At 42.7% G+C, this 16026-nt stretch overlaps 1 protein-coding gene across 1 annotated transcript in view; it reads left to right on the forward strand.

Moving 5' to 3' along the window:
• Positions 1–16026, forward strand: part of TGFBR3 (transforming growth factor beta receptor 3) — a 237697-nt gene that overhangs the window by 186134 nt on the left and 35537 nt on the right. Inside the window, exons 8-12 of the mRNA XM_043963893.1 lie at positions 7659–7851; positions 9044–9366; positions 10290–10442; positions 14539–14679; positions 14904–15062. Coding sequence (XP_043819828.1) covers positions 7659–7851; positions 9044–9366; positions 10290–10442; positions 14539–14679; positions 14904–15062 — 969 coding nt within the window. The remainder of the gene's footprint in view (positions 1–7658; positions 7852–9043; positions 9367–10289; positions 10443–14538; positions 14680–14903; positions 15063–16026) is intronic.

Raw genomic sequence — 16026 nt, forward strand, 5'->3', positions numbered from 1 at the left:
ATTCGTGATTGCTCATGACCCCACATTGTGGGGTCATTGTTTCAGAGCTGGAGAGGAAAGAATATTGAGGCTGAGAACAGGATTCAAATTCAGGTTTCCCTCACCCTCATCTCCAGTATACTGGCTCATTACTTATTACCGTTATGATCAAATTTAAAGTCTTCTGTGTGTCACTGAAAGCTTTTTGCAGCCTGGCTTTCTCCTGAGACCTGGAAAGGTTCCAGACTTCTTCTGCCTTCCTGCTTTCTATGTCCTCCAAGATCCAGTTTCCTCGGCCTACTTATGGTTCTTAGGGAAGGACACCCCATCTTCCAGCTCTTCCCCACACCTACAATGTCCTCCTTCCTCACCGCTGCCTCTTCCTGTAGGACTTAGTCCAAATCTCACCTTCTGCAGGAGCCCTCACCTCTTCCACACAGCGGGTAATGCCTTCCCCTTTCAGATTAAGTGGCCACAGACAAAAAGGGACCATGCTTCTTATCCTCCCTAGCCATCCCTTCAGGCAATCTTGCTACCTGCCCTGCTTCCTTCTACTTCCCCCTTCTGGTTGTAAGCTCAGTAATCAATCCAGAGACACCACTGCTTTTGGAAAGGGCATTTCAGTTGACTGCCCCGCGGTTCAACTCAGCATCCCTAAAACTCCCCAGAATAAGACTCCCTTCCCCAGCCACTGATCACCTATTTATGTGGTCTCCTTGAATTAAAATGTAAACTCCTTGAGAAAAGAAACACTCGTTTTTCTATTCTTTATAGCCACAGTACTTATCATGGTGCTGGTCCATGGTGCATGGAGCTTTAATAAATGCTCATTCATTCATTCATTCGTTCGTTCATTCGTTCACTCATTATTTTTTCTTAGATAGTTATTTGTCTTGTTACCACTTGCTTCTTCTGGAGTTGATTAAAAATTCAGTTACTTAGAGGTTCCCATTAGTTGAAGTGGCATTACTTATAACATTAAGGAAATAAACTTCAGTTGGCTAATTAGTGGGAAGGTTAGGCATATCTAATTTTGTGACAGAGATATATCTTTGAGAAGTTATAATTTTGAATTTTCAAAAGTCAAATACTATTTTAAATCATCCAGGGGAGTCACCATTTGAAGGAAATCTGGAGCTGAATTCTTTTGTAAAGAATGCCTTAGAGGGACAGCTGGATAAAGCACAGGCCCTGGATTCAGGAGGACCTGAGTTCAAATACAGCCTCAGACACTTGACACTTACTAGCTATGTGACCCTGGGCAAGTCACTTAACCCCAATTGCTTCACACACACACAAAAAATCCCTTAGGAAAACAAACAGTCCCTTCTTGTCTATTTTATAGAATCAGAACTGGTACTTGTCATGTTATTTTGTTTTGTGGTTTTGTGTGTATGTGGTTTTTTGTTTGTTTTTGCAGGGCGATGAGGGTTAAGTGATTTGCCCAGGGTCACACAGCTAGTAAGTGTCAAGTGTCTGAGTTCGGATTTGAACTCAGGTCCTCCTGAATCCAGGGCTGGTGTTTTATCCACCTCATCACCTAGCTATCCCCTACTTGTCATGTTTTCTTGAATGACATGCATAGTTTTGCAAGGTGGTGTGGCATATCAGTAGAGCTTTGAGCTTTGGGTGTGAATCCTGCCTCAGATCCATGATAGATGCAGGACCCTTGAATAAGTCACTTCAATTCTTTGGGACTCAGTTTCCTCATTTGTAAAATGGGTGAGCTGGACTCAATGGCCACTAAGTCCCCTTCCAACTCTTACCCTTTGGCCCTGTGTTTGTAGCTCCTCCTAATAGCAAGATGCAATTTCCCACCAGCAAAGCCATAACCTGTGGAACTTCTGGACTTAGGACTTTTTCTCCCCTCTTGTCCCTGGTGAAAGAATCTCCAGTGATAACTGCTTACCAGGCTATGGGGAGAAGGGCATCATTGGCATGTGGGAGGGTCAGTGATGCATAGAGGGTCTCCCCACAGAAGCAGCAGCAGCCACCACCACCACCACGAGGACACACTTAATCCCTGGGAGCTCGTTTTCGCTTCCTGTGGTTTCTGAACACTAACATGATCCGAACGGACCATTATGCAGGCAGTGGGGATCTAGTCATTTGGTGCTCAGCACAAAGGAAGGCCAAGTGATTTTCCAAAACCCAGTGTTTGGTTTGCCTTGCCCTGCCTTGGCCTAGCTCCTTCTGATGACCTAGGGGAGCCTTGGCCTCACAACATGGCACACCAACGGAATGTTTTTAATTTAAGAATAACAAAAACAGGAAAGGGATCATGCTTTGAAAGACAAAAACATATGGTCCCTTTTAATTCCCTGCTGGAGTTCTTGTAGGAATGTTCTCTCTGCCATGACTCTTAACTGGATCCTTCCCCTCCCCAAATCTTCAAGCTTGAAGGACCAGGGGCCTAATCCGTTGGCACCGGGGAGGGGAGGTTTGAATGCCCCTCACTCCTTTCAGTGAGAGAGCCGAGAGATGAGATTGCTTGTCTTAGAGCAGGCTCTGTTTATTTCTTTCTTTGGCTCAAAACTCTTGGCCAAGTCCAATTTTGGACAATGCGTGACAACATTACTAAACAATTAGGTAATGTTTCATGAGCTTTTTTTACTTACCCAATCGGTTCCATGCTTTTGGTTTGCAAGCTCCATGCTTTTCGTGTAAATTATGATCGCACCCAGTGGGGGACACATACTTATGCAGAGTGAAGAATGGGTTGCCTAAGCCAGAATGAGGGTGTTTGTTTTCAAGAGGACTTGTATGTGTGTGTGTGTGTGTGTTGGGATGGGGGGAGACAAGGAGAATTTTTGAGACCTAAAAGAACAGGGCTTAGTATTTTAGGTGTGGGGCATGTGAGTGTTTTGGGCAATTCTTTATTAGTTAGTCAATCACCTCAATTTTATTAAATGCTTACTACATTCGAGGTATTGTGCTAGGCCCTGGGCTTACAAAGAAAGGCAGAAACAGTCCCTGCTTACATTTTTATTTATTTATTTATTTTTTAGTGAGGCAATTGGGGTTAAGTGATTTGCCCAGGGTCACACAGCTAGTAAGTGTTAAGTGTCTGAGGCCAGATTTGAACTCAGGTACTCCTGACTCCAGGGCCGGTGTTCTATCCCCTGCGCCACCTAGCTGCCCCAAGCACCTCAAATCAAATTCTTTTTTGTTTGTTTGTTTTGGAGGTCTCTTTGTATTTTGGGTGAGGCAATTGAGGTCAAGTGACTTGCCCAGGGTCACACAGCTAGTAAGCCTTAGGTGTCTGAGGCCAGATTTGAACCTAGGTCCTCCTGACTCCAGGGCCAGTGCTCTATCCACTGCTCCATCTAGCTGCCCCCCTGCTTACATTTTAACGATGGGGACAATCCACAAATCCTAACATCAGCCTTATGACTGATAAAGACTCCTTTACCCATGTGGGCCCCTGCCTTCTGTCTTCCAATCTCTTGGACTTTTGACTCCCTTTGGGTGAGGAGATCATCTATTCATCATATATATTCATGTATATACACATATACACATATATGCACAAATATATATACATATATGTATGTGTGTGTATATATACCCACATATATGTATGAAAGATATAATGATCTCACATATGTGTGTGTATATACCCACATATATGTATGAAAGATATAATGATCTCACATATGTGTGTGTGTGTGTGTGTGTGTGTGTGAGAGAGAGAGAGAGATCATTATAGCTTTCATCTATTTCAAGGTGAGGCCAAAGACGTTAGGAATTAGGGAAAGAAGGAAGACATGGATCCAGCAACTAGATCAACTTCGGGACTGACAATGCCAAGAACTAGAGAGAAATCTCCCATGCAGTCAGTCTGTCCCCGACTCCCCATTTCTTAAAGCTGGCCACTTTAGGAAAAGTGCGAATGGATTTTTAGCCTTGTAAGTACCAGGGCAGATCAGCAGGCAGGGTGCTGACAGCTCCTAGATTTAATGTGGAGAGGTGTAAACAGATCATACTATATTGGTAAAAGAGGGACAGGTGGCTATGATGATGAGAGTATTCTGGAAATGTGATCTTTTTTCAGCTGTTGAACAATAAAAGAATAGGCCACGTGAGGCCGGTAAACATTATTTGGAGTTACAGTCTCAGCCACGCTGCTTGGAAATCTGTGGAAGAAACTGCCCAAGACCAAAGGTGTAACATTGGGGCCTCCTTTTACTTCCATCTAGTTTTCTCTCTTCCCTTTCCCGGACTAGCTGCCCCTTCCCTTCAATGGCTGGTAGTTCTCAAAGGTTTTCACCCTATAAAGCAAGTATTCTTTTATTTATTTATTTTTTTTTTGAGTGAGGCAATTGGGGTTAAGTGACTTGCCTAGGGTCACTCAGCTAGTAAGTGTTAAGTGTCTGAGGCTGGATTTGAACTCAGGTACTCCTGACTCCAGGGCCGGTACTAAAGCAGGTATTCTTAATTTGGGGTCCACGGACCCCCAAGGGACCCGTGAATAGATTATAAGGAGTCCATGAACATATATGAGAAAACAATTACATCTTTATTTTCATGTGCCTCTAACAGAAATTAAATATTTCTCTTGATTACGAATGTAGAAAATAAAAGATGTTTCTGAGAAGGGGCCCATGGGCTTCATCAGGCTACCATAGGTGTCCCAAGACACACAAATAAGTTTAAGAATGGGGGCAGCTAGGTGGCACAGTGGATAAGGCACTGGCCTTGGATTCAGGAGGACCTGAGTTCAAATCCAGCCTCAGACCCTTGACACTTAACTAATTGTGTGACCCTGGACAAGTCACTTAACCCTCATTTCCCAGCCAAAAAAAAAAAAAAAAGTTTAAGAACTCTCTTCCATCAACCATATAGTTGCAAATGAGGGCATGAGCTAAGCCTGGCCCCTGGAGACCCTCGCCTTTGTGCAGCCCTTGTGGCCAGCCTGAGCCTTCGCTAAACATTTTTGGGGATAGGAAAATAAAAGGGGGAAGGTCATCTAGGCTTTGGATTGCAATCCTTGAGACCCTTGACCTACATCGTTTTGGCAGAGCTGGGTCCTGTGAACCGCTGGTTTTACAGTGGGAAAAGATTAAGATTTCGTCATGTTAAGGGGCTAACAAATGGGGAATTCAGCAAGAATGCCCTATGCGTGCAAGAGAAGGAGAATTGGTCATGAGAATGAAAGTGACTTTCCTAGGCAGTGTGAAAGCATTCTGATCTGCAGGCAGGATGGGCCAGGCAGCCATCCTGCATCAGTTGTTGAAAATGTGACGCGTGATCTTTGGTGCCACACTCATTAGCATCAAGCCATCCTCCCCGGTCACCAGTGGGCTTGCCGTCCCCTACAAGAAGAGCTCAAAGCTTTGCAACTGAGAATCTGGGATTTCCACTTTTTATCCTCACTGGCCTTTTCTTTTTTTTGGAAGGTTTCTACATCTAGCTTTTCTATTCAAAGCTATTCAGCATCCCCTGTAGCTAGACTGGAAACTGCCCCCCCCCGCCCCCCACCCCCAGAGCCTTCATTCTTTTGTAAGACTGTGATTTGAAGGCAAACCTGAAATGATTTAATGCATTAGAACATGGGGTGACCCAGCTTGCATTTCATGATCCCCCTCCCAAGCACCCTGTGCATTAGGATGAAGGCTATTTAAAAAAGGAAATTCCTAGTGACCTTTTTATTATTTATAAAAAAATATTGTTGCTAATAAGAGCAGGTCATGGAATACATTGTTGGAATTTCTATTGGCAGGATTAATGCTGACTTAGCCCACGATGACCTTACTGTTTAATCCCTGGACCTCATTTCCAGACACAGACCTATGGAAAAAGTTTTGTAAAACTTTTTGTTGTTCACTTGTTTCAGTCATGTCCAACTCTCCCTGACCCCATTTGGGGTTTTCTTGGCAGAGATACTGGAGCGGTTTGCCATTTCCTCCTCCAGCTCATTTTATAGATGAGGAAACTGAAGCAAACAGGGTAAAGGGACTTGCCCAGGGTCACAAAGCTAGGAAGAGTCTGAGGCCAGATTTGAACTCAGGAAGATGAGTTTTCCTGTCTCCAGGCCTAGATTTCTATCCACTGTGCCACCAGCTCGAGAGATGAAAAGGACCTAAGTATCTATTGAGTTTCATTTTCTAATTTTATAGATGAGAAAAATAAGGCCTATACAGGTCAAATGACTTGTCTAAGGTGGGATTTGAACCCATGTCTTTCTGCCTCCCTAGTCCAGTGTCCTCCCCCCTACTCCTTCTGATGAGATGACAGCTCCAATCTAGTGTCTGTATGTTATAATTAGAAGGTCTACCGCTGCAGATGGAATGCATATATTTTATCTGTTGGCATGAAGAAAGAAAAGTGATTTGGAGAAGAATATTCCTTTTGAAATCTGTGTCTGTGTTCATTAGTTCAAACGGTCACTTGTGCTTTTCACTACGGGGTGCTGGGTGGACACTATACACAGACAGGGCCAGACGGGATAACTCCTTGCTCTCTTGTGTCACTGGAGGTTAGAGGGAAATGGCTCGGTGGGTAGAGAGCCAGCCTTGGACTCAGGTGGACCAGGGGCTCCCGACCTGCTTCTCTGTGCTCTAGGCAGCTCTTCTAAGGTTGTAAGTTAGAGGAGACATGCTAGAATTCATGAGAGCAGGGGCTTTCCACAGCTGGCTGTTCCCCCCACCTTGGGAAAAACCACCAGGGTCAAAGTTGACGGTTATAAATATTTTCATATAAATGCAGAAAATATATATAATATAAATAATAAATACAGAATACATAAATATAATGCAGAATTGTATAATAGAAACTTATTTAATTATAAATGCTATGAAAATTCAATTATGTATTATATAAAGGCTAAATGTATTTAATTATAAATTATTATATAAATACATGATATAAATATAGTATATAAATTATATTTTATAGATAATGTGTTATCATATAAGTATATTATAGGATATAAATATATTATAGTAATGCCATTTTATATTATACATAACACAGCATTATATAATATAAATATTATGTTGTCATTATATATTATATAAGTACATTCATACATATTTTCTAATCTTCCATTTGATTTATAAAGGGCTCTGTAAGCTGGCCTCTTCCTACTTTCCCTGTGTTCTTATAGCTTATCCCCTCAATACATGTCTTGCAAGGATGTTGGCCTCCTTGCAGTTCCTCCCAGTTGATGCTCCATCCCCATACCCTGGCTGACTCTATGCCTGGAACGTTCTTACTCCTCATTTCTGCCTCCTGGCATTCTTGGCTTCCTTCAAGTCTCAGCTACTTCTACCTTGTATAGGAAGCCTTTCTTGAATGTCTTTAATGCCTGTGCCTCCTCTCTGTTAATTATCTTCGATATTTATCCAATCTATACCTTTTTTGTACACAGCTTGTTTGCATGTTGTCTCCCTCACTAGGCGGGGAACTCCTTGAGGGCAGGACTGTCTTTTACCCTTTTCGGTATCCTCAGCTCTTTACGTAATGCCTGACACATAGTAAGGACCTAATAACGATGGTTTATTGATTGACTTCACTGACCTAAAGCAATGCCAGAATCCTTTCCTTCATTTTTTTCCAAATGGGAAAAACAGAAAAAAATTCTCTCTCCAATAAAATGGATTTTATTCTTTTCAAATATTGATTTTATTTACCTCAAGGAATCTTTCCTTACTAGGATATTTCTCTACTATCCTCAGGCTCCAAATAGCATTGGCTTTGGGAAAGAAAATGAGAGGTCCATGAGAATGACAAAATCCATAAGAAATGACATTCCTTCATCTCAAAACAATTTGATCAAGTGGGCTTTCGATAATGGCTACAGTCCAGTGACGTCTTACACAATGGCCCCAGTGGCCAATCGATTTCATCTTTGGCTTGAGAATAATAATGGTAAGCTGAGAAGACTTCTATGAACTGATGCAAAGTGAAATGAGCAGAACCAGGAGAACACTGTACACAGTAACAGCAATATTGTACAATGAGCAACTGTGAATGAGATAGCTATTCTGAGCGATACAATGATCCAAGCTAATTCAAGAACTTATGATGAAAAATGCTATCTACCTCCAGAGAAAGAGCTGATGTAGTCTGAATGCTGATTGAAGCATAATTTTTTCCACTTTATTTTTCTTGATTTTTTTTGCAACATGGCTAATAGGAAATATGTTTTACATGATTTCATATACATAATTGTTATAAAATTTCTTCACAATAAGTAGAGGAGGGGGGAGAAAGAATTCAAAATACAATTGTAAAAAAATGAATGCAAAGAAAATAATTTAAAAAAACAAAAAGTGATGATTATAATGACTTTTAACCTTTGGAGAAATATCTCAGTGTCATTCCTGCCCTCCTTAAGTGTGAAAACAAGGAAAGAGTACTGGGTACAGAGAGATATTTGAATCCCAGTTCTGACACTGTTAAGCCATGTGACCACAGGCAAATCATGTAACTTTTCTCATCCACAATGATTTATTGAGGGTCGCCCAGACAACTTGAGTCATATGGCTTGAACACAAGTCTTTCTGACTCTTGAGGCAGCAACCCATGCTGCCTTTTCTCTCATAAGAAATCTTTGGAGGGTCCATTCCTATGGACTTCAGAAGAATGTATTGTGTGAGAGCTCAAATCAATTCACTTTGTCAGCTAACCAATAAACATTTATTAAGCATTTACTAAACATTTATCATTATTTATTAATATTACTATTTGCCAAACAGTGTGCTGAGTGCTTGTCCCATTTGGGTCTTGGAATCGTTAACAAGCTCATCTTCAGTGTTCACAATCTTATTTTAGAAATGAGGAAAATGAAGGCCAGAGAGATGGGGGACTTGCCTGCTAGGCTACACAGTCAGTTATCAGATAAGCCAGGATTAGAACCCAGGTTTCTTGCCTCCTGGTCTGTTGCTTTTCTGTTGCACTATGAGCTCTCTCATTATAGTCCCTAGTGGAAAAATTTCATCAAAGGCCATCTTATTAATTAGACTTCTTGCTGTCCTTGATGCAAATCACTCATAGCCAGATAAAACCTGAGCACTGACACTCGACACTGTGTTTCTGTGTCCCCTTCTCTCCTTTCTAGAGGAGATGAGTGATGAGGAAGAACATTCCACTCCCCCAGAGCTTCGGATACTCCTGGGAGGCAGCCCTCTGCCTTCCCCAGAGAACCCTTCCATCCCGGGAGGAAGTTTCCCTTTTCCGTTCCCTCCCATCAGCAGGAAAGGGAGACCGGAGAAGAAGGGAGACGATGGGTTCCCTCAGCCAAACAAGCCTCTCCATCCCACCCTCCAGATGTTTCCCAGCCCGAAGGAGCCCCAAGAGGCACAAGGACACGTGGATATTGCCTTCTCTGTCCGTTGTGATGATGAAAAGATGGTGGTGGCTATTGAAAAGGATTCTCTGCAGGTTGGTGTGGTTTCGTAAGGGAGGGAAGGAACCAGTAACAACAATGATGATAACTACCATTTCAATGGGGCAGCTGTGTGGTGTAGCGTATAGAATGTTGCACTCAGAGTTAGGAGGTTCCGAGTTCAAATCCTATCTTAGATACTGCGTGACCCTCAGCTAGTCCCTTGACCTCTTCTATCTTTCTCATCTGAGAGACTGAGTCATTATGAGTTATTATGAGATTAAATTAAATAATATCCATATAACAGTATACAAATTCTAGCTATCATTATTCATTCATTTGTTTATTCATTCATCCATTTATTTATTTGTCTTTTTAAAAAATTTATTTCGTTGTGTTTTAAAATTGACAAAGCATTTTGCTTGCATCATCTCATTTGAGTCTGATAGTTAGTTACACACAGCATTATTATACCCATTTGACATTTGACAACACTGAGGCTCAGAGATGCCCACACAGTAGTAATTATCAGAGACAGGATTGGAACCCAAGTCTTCCTAACCCGAGCTTCCTTCTCATCACCACCAGCAGTCTATGGCAAATATACTTCCTTGTTTGCTGTTCACTTTTTTGCTACTGAGGCATATGGTTTTCTTAGTGAATTGGGCCTCCTTTCCTTGGCTTCCTTCCTTGCCCCATACCCATTTCTCCTAGGAAGGAAGGTTCTAAATATATATATGTCAGTGTATTTTCTATTGAACTCTATAGACCTACAAACATGGTCCTTGAGATTTTGATCAGGTGTGGGGTTAGGGGAGAGGGTGGCTGAGAGGAGGGGTCTGTTTTGGGGGGACAGGGGGCACTAAATAGCAAGTGTCTAGCATCCCTTACATAGAAAGAAGGCTCACATAAACTACTGCTGTGTAAGTAACACAGTATATTCTATTTCCAACGTTTCTTTTGGTGATGGTTATTCTAGGCTAACGGTTACATGGGAACAGAACTTTCCCTGTCAGATCCAACCTGCAAGGCCAAGACGAATGGAAGCCATTTCATTTTGGAATCGTCCCTGAAAGACTGTGGCACGCAGCGGCGCCTGTCAGCCCCTGACAGCGTGGTTTATTACAACTCAGTAAGTGCTCCATGAGACCGTTCCTTTCAAATCCATGCTTGGATTTCTCCCTGTGAAAACCTTGACTTTCTATAGCCTTTGTTTCTTCATCCATGAGTGACACATGCAGGGTCACTTGAGTAGTATGTGTCATATGGATGTGTCTTACTGGCCCAGCAACTCCAGAGTTCAGGTGACAGGACTTTAAAGTTGCCATGGAAATAAATAACCAGCCTGAGTGCTCTAGGCTAGAGAATCCAGGCCAGAACTTGAGAGGAATTTAATATACTTTGTTCCTTCTTTCTCTTCCTTTATTTTATTTTGGGGGCCAGCTTTTTTTTTTTTTTAGTGAGGCAGTTGGGCTTAAGTGACTTGCCCAGGGTCACACAGCTAGTAAGTGTTAAGTGTCTGAGGCTGGATTTGAACTCAGGACCTCCTGAATCCAGGGCTGGTGCTCTATCCACTGTGCCACCTAGTTGCCCCGGGGGCCAGCTTTTTAAACGTATTTATGTCTGTGCAGAAGCTCAGTCTGTGTTTCTTACAAGAAAGGGATTATATATTATATTTATTATATCATATTATACAGAATTACATTGTATAATAATTTCATATTATATTGTGTTGTGTTATGTTATGTAGATTTTGGTAGATGTGAGAAAATCCAAAGTAAAATGTTGAGGTTGAATGTAAATTTTTCTATTCCTTAAGAGTTTTGCAATTTTTTTTTAATCATTAGCATTCCTGGGGGCAGCTAGGTGGTGCAGTGGATAAAGCACTGGCCTTGGATTCAGGAGGACCTGAGTTCAAATTCAGCCTCAGACACTTGACGCTTAACTAGCTGTGTGACCCTGGGCAAGACACTTAGCCCTCATTGCCCTGCAAAAAAAAAAAAAAAAAAATCGTTAGCATTCCTGAGTCTGTGTCTAGATCAGGTGACAAAATTAGCCATTGGACTTCAGAACTTGAAAGGTCTTTAGCAATCTTGCTTGCTTCCCCACTGCTTGACCAAAAGCTTTTCTCTCCAAGGTCCCAATGATTTCTTTCTTTACTGCCAAACCCAGTGGCCAAATCCTTCCTCGGTCTTCAGCATCCTCCACTTTTCATGTACTATCTGGCCCTGCTCAAAAGCCTTCTGCCTTTTTTTGGGGGGGGGGGGAGACAATGGGGGTTAAGTGACTTGCCCAGGGTCACACAGCTAGTAAGTGTCAAGTGTCTGAGGCAGGATTTGAGCTCAGGTCCTCCTGAATCCAAGGTCAATGCTTTATCCACTGCGCCACCTAGCTGCCCCCAAGTCTTCTGCTTGTTGATGCTTTCTCTTCCCTTGGCTTCTGTGACAATGCTTTCTCCTGGTTCTCCTTCTACCTCTCTGGCTGTTCTTCTTATACCCTACACTCAACCTTCTTCCTCCCTCTGGCTCTAATAATAGGTCTTCCCCAAGGATTCATCCTCGGGCCTCTTCTCACCTCTTTCCTAACTCCCTCCACTGACCGTTTCCTCCAGTTCCATGACTCTGTGGTCCCTGTGTGACTCCACAGTGAACATCCCTGGTATTTTCCCTTCTCTTCCATCTTGTATTTTCAATTACTTGGAGATCATCTCTCCTTGGATGTTTCACTTCATGTTCAATATGGATAAAATGAAATAAGGAATAGGAACAGGACTTATGATTTCATTGATATAGGGAACTATCAGGTGAAGAAACTAATACCTTTGATCAATTCAGATCAGTATCTTCTTGGTTTTTTTTTGGGGGGGCATTGTTGTTGTTTTTAGGTGAGGCTATTGGGGTTAAGTGACTTGCCCAAGGTCACACAGCTAGTAAGCGTGTCTGGGACAGGATTTGAACTCAGGTCCTCCTGACTCCAGGGCCGGTGCTCTATCCACTTCGCCACCTAGCTGCCCCCAGATCAGTATCTTCTTGACAATTTCTAGTCATAGTTACTTATACCATTGAGAAGTTACATTGACTTGCAAAGGATCACATAGCCTCCCTGGGTAAGGGGCAGACCTTGAACTCAGGTCTCCCTGGCTCTGAGTCCTGCTCTCTACCCATTCTGCCATCAGTAACAGCCTAGTTAGTTTGTTCATTAATTTTTTCCTCCAAGGACCCAACTAACATAAAAAGGTCCTTTATTACCTTCCCCTCATAGCATCTTAATTAATATTTTGGTTCCTCATTCAAACCTATTATTCAGTCCTCTGCATTAACCTTCAGAGCTATCATAAAGTTTTTGTATTCAACAATGGTCCTAATACAAATGTGCAAAGTGGGAAATCACGCTGATGGTTAAGATGACACTGTTTAAAGGTGTCCTAGGGAAAATCCCTACTTGTACATGAAGAGAGCATATTGAGTTATGGACTGCTCATCACCCAGTCACCTGCCATGGACACTTTCCATTCTGAGCTTGGCCTGGCTCAGGACCTTTTAAATACTCTTTTAAAAAAAAAAAATTTTTTTTTGTGAGGCAATTGGGGTTAAGTGACTTGCCTAGGGTCACACAGCTAGTAAGTGCTAAGTGTCTGAGGTCAGATTTGAACTCAGGACCTCCTGACTCCAGGGCCGGTGTTCTATCCACTGTGCCATCTAGCTGCCCCTTAAATACTCTTTAAAAGAGTCTGTTTTCCATCAAAGTGTGAGATTCTCATCTGCACCAAGACAGAGAAGTGGTAGGGAAGAGATTAGCAAAAGTAGAGATACAGTTGGACAATTTAAAAAGGGCTGAGAAGGAGAAGAGGAAGGATGTGGTTTTGACCACCATCTTACTACAGTGGAGCAACCACCACCACCACCACCATCATCATTGTAGTAGCTAGTATCTATAATGACCTTTAAGGTCATCAAGTCACTTTCCAGATATATTATTTGATCCTCACAACAATCCTAAGAGAGATGTGTTATTACTATCCTTCTATGACATTTAAGGAAGCTGAGACAGTAATTTACTCGGGCTCACACTGCTAGTAAATGTCTGAGGCTGGATTTGAACTTGGGTATTCTTTTTTGTGTGTTTTGGGTTTTTTTTTGGTGAGGCAGTTGGGGTTAAGTGACTTGCCCAGGGTCACACAGCTAGTAAGTGTCAAGTGTCTGAGGCTGGATTTGAACTCAGGTCCTCCTGAATCCAGGGCCAGTGCTTTATCCACTGTGCCACCTAGCTGCCCCTGAACTCGGATATTCTTGATGACTCCAGGTTCACTGCTCTGTACACTATGATACCTTTCAAAATGATGTAATAATGATAACAGCTCAAACTTAGATGAACACTTTGCCAATTATAAAGGACTTTCTCCACAACAACACTTTGAGGTCAGTAGTAGAACTATGATGGTGCCCATTTTACATTTGAGGAAACTAAGGCTCAGAGACATTAAAGTAACTTACCCCAAGTCATCCAACTAAGAAGTTCCTGAGCTGGTATCCTCTCACGTATCTCCCTTTTCTCTGCCCCAAAGCAGAGGGCCACAAATATTCTGATAGGATTTAGAACCATAAAGGGCCTTAGACCTCATTTGATTCAGCTTCCTCATTTAATAGGTGAGGAAACTGAGACCCTGAAAAGGAGATGGGATTTGAGACATGATTTGAATCCAGGTCCCTGGATCCTTCAGCCCCATTGCTCTATTAAATATCACGCTGCCCTTTAGAGAAAACAGATAAAACTATGGGAAGACATGTGTAAGGAGGGAAGGAAGCAGGACTCCTTGTGTTTGCATATGGTGACGTGTGTGATGAATTAAACTCTGTATGTATCTGTTTGTCCATTAGGTGACTGTTTTTGACCTAGTCTCTTGGTTGGCCCCTAGTGAGACTGTCCATGTAATCTCAAGGTAGGGCCTTGGGCAAGCTCATTTCAATGGGTAAGGCCTAGGCTGCTCTTCCATGATCTCTCTGGCTTGGGCTTTTGAATTTTTATTTAAAAGAAAATCACTAAAGAAATTAATGGTGTTCTACCATCAGCTAACCCTCTTAAAATGTCTCCTCCTTTAAGACTTTGGTTATCCTTCTTATTTTGTGATTTAGCTAAGTTTCTCCCAAGCACCATCATAATTGTTCACATGGAAGACTTGTGGGGTAGAAATGAAGGTAGTTGAGACCTTCTGCTTTCTCTGTCTGTAGATCATAATGCAGCTGTCGGCCCCTGGGGACAGCAGCGGTTGGCCCACGGATTATGAAGACCTGGAATCGGGCAACAATGGCTTTCCAGGAGATGCTGACGAAGGAGATAGTTTCTTCATTAGCAGGCCTGAAATCGTAGTGGTGCGTATTTGGCTTTGGAAGATGGTTGGTGGGGAGGGACATTTCTGTGGCCTTTGAGAAGAGCTACAAAAATAAAATCATTTTTACCTCTATTGTCCAAGCTCCTAAAGGCACTTGGGTATTGTGCCCCCTTTGACGCAGTGCTGTGATATCTCTCTCTCTCTCTCTCTCTCTCTCTCTCTCTCTCTCTCTCTCTCTCTCTCTCTCTGTTTGCCTTTTTCCAGTTTAATTGCAGCCTAAGACAGACGGGCTTCCCCGATGTGTCCCACCAGCCCCAGGTCCAGAACATCACCTTCAACATGGAGCTGTACGATACAGAACTCTTCCTGGTGCCCGTCTCGGGCATCTTAGCCGTGGCAGAAAATGGGCACATTTATGTTGAGGTAAGAAAACAGAGATTGATGCTGTACATTGAGCATTGCCAGATGGGTCTTTGCCGCATCACCTGGGAACAGCAGCCTGCTTTTCACTGTCTTTCTTGTGCCTGGTGACAATGCCAGGCACGGTGCTCAGCTCAGTTAAATGCTTGCGGGTTTGTTTTAAACCAAGTGTGGCCATTTGGGGAAATGGATTGAGCTAAGTGGAGATGCTGTTTTCTAGAAGAATGACCAGCTCTCTTCATGAAATCCGGTGTCTGTTCTTTACTCTGCATTTTTGGAGTGTTAGGCTGGATACAAAGAATTAGAGTAAATCTGTGTTTTAAAGAGAAGACAGCTTATCCATGCGGCGAGAACATAAACTAATAGGCAGCAAATGTACCCCCATGGTATTCTCATTAAGTCAGTCAATAAACATTGATTAAACACCTACTATGTATTAGACACTGTGCTAAGCATTGGAGATACAAAGCGAGGCCAAAAAAAAAATCATTCCCGACTCTGAAGGAGCTTACAATCTAATAGGGTAGGTGACATGTAAAGAACTGTGTACAAACAAGGTACGTACAGGATGAACTGGAGGTAATCAAGAGAGGGGAGGCACTAGACTTAAGGGGGATCAGGAAAGGTTTCCTGTGGAAGGTGGGAGTTTAGCTGGGACTTGAAGAAAACCGGGAGGTGGAGATGAGGAGGGAAGGCGTGCCAGGCAGGGGGACCAGCTAGTGAAAATGCCTGGAGTCTGGAGATGGAGCAGAGCAGTAAGGGTCATGGATGGGTGGGTGGGTATGGAGGGGGTAGGGGTTGTATTAGAGGACTACAGAGGTTGTGGGGAGGGCAGGTGAGCAAGGGCTTTGAACAAAACCAGAGGATTTTATATTTGATCCTGGAGGTGATAGGGAGTCACTGGAGTTTGAGTAGGGGGCAACATGGTCCTAACCTTCAGGCTGTTGGAATAGCTTAGGCATAGGTG

This window comes from Dromiciops gliroides, chromosome 4, assembly GCF_019393635.1.
Source record: "Dromiciops gliroides isolate mDroGli1 chromosome 4, mDroGli1.pri, whole genome shotgun sequence".
NCBI lineage: Eukaryota > Metazoa > Chordata > Mammalia > Microbiotheria > Microbiotheriidae > Dromiciops > Dromiciops gliroides.